Source organism: Aplysia californica, unplaced genomic scaffold, assembly GCF_000002075.1.
Source record: "Aplysia californica isolate F4 #8 unplaced genomic scaffold, AplCal3.0 scaffold00015, whole genome shotgun sequence".
Taxonomy (NCBI): domain Eukaryota; kingdom Metazoa; phylum Mollusca; class Gastropoda; order Aplysiida; family Aplysiidae; genus Aplysia; species Aplysia californica.
In genome coordinates this window covers 2296927-2297757 of record NW_004797285.1, presented here as the reverse complement: position 1 = coordinate 2297757, position 831 = coordinate 2296927, and the positions used below count along the sequence as shown (strand labels likewise).

Genomic DNA, 831 nt, shown 5'->3' with positions numbered 1-831 from the left:
CACACACACACACACACACACACGCACACAAACACATAAACGTTGCCCTCACCAAAGAGACAGATCTTCTCTCCTGTGACAGGGTTACAACGGTAATGTCCCCTCTCGTCGTCCCGAGCCTTGCAGTATCTGTCACACTGGTTGCCGTAATAGAACATGTCACAGTAGATCCGGAGTTCAATTTTCATACTGGCGAGAGAAAGAAAGAGAGGGAGAGGAACATGAATGCTTTCAATACATACAAAACACAAGAAAAGGGAAAAAGAAATAACGCAAAAAGCTTATTATATTTAACGAAGTAAGATGTACTAAACTAAATTGTAAGAAATTTTTTAAATTCATTTTAAAACATTCTTCATGAAATTTCTTCTTGTGAGTTAATAGTTAACACTTCTTTTTCAAGGAACTCTTATGTTAAAGGGCGTATTACGTATGCACATCCATGCACATGTATTCAGTGTTAATATGTAATTACCCAGAACTATATTATTGTAGGGCTGGGTGCTACATAAATTAAAGAAATTATCTACATTATCATCATCATCATCATCATCATCATCATCATCATCATCATGATCATCATCATCATCATCATCATCATCATCATCATCATCATCATCATCATCATCTTCATCATCATCATCATCATCACCATCATCATCATCATTATGCAAAGATAAGAGTTATTTACTCAGTGGTCGTTCCTGTCAACTCCAGCCTTTTCAGTGGCGCATCGATCTGGCGCCTCATTTCTCTTGGGCGGTACTGGTAATCGAAGTGGTCGATGAAGTCATTGCTGCTGCCACCATCTGAGTCCAGAATGTCCAGTTT

The 831-nt window shown here is 38.3% G+C and overlaps 1 protein-coding gene across 1 annotated transcript in view; it reads right to left on the bottom strand.

The window, feature by feature from the left end:
- Positions 1-183, bottom strand: part of LOC118478069 (protein jagged-1b-like) — a 5073-nt gene extending 4890 nt beyond the window's left edge. Inside the window, exon 1 of the mRNA XM_035971016.1 lies at positions 53-183. Within this exon, the coding sequence (XP_035826909.1) occupies positions 53-158 (106 nt within the window). The 5' untranslated portion in view covers positions 159-183. The remainder of the gene's footprint in view (positions 1-52) is intronic.
- Positions 184-831: the final 648 nt, after the last annotated feature.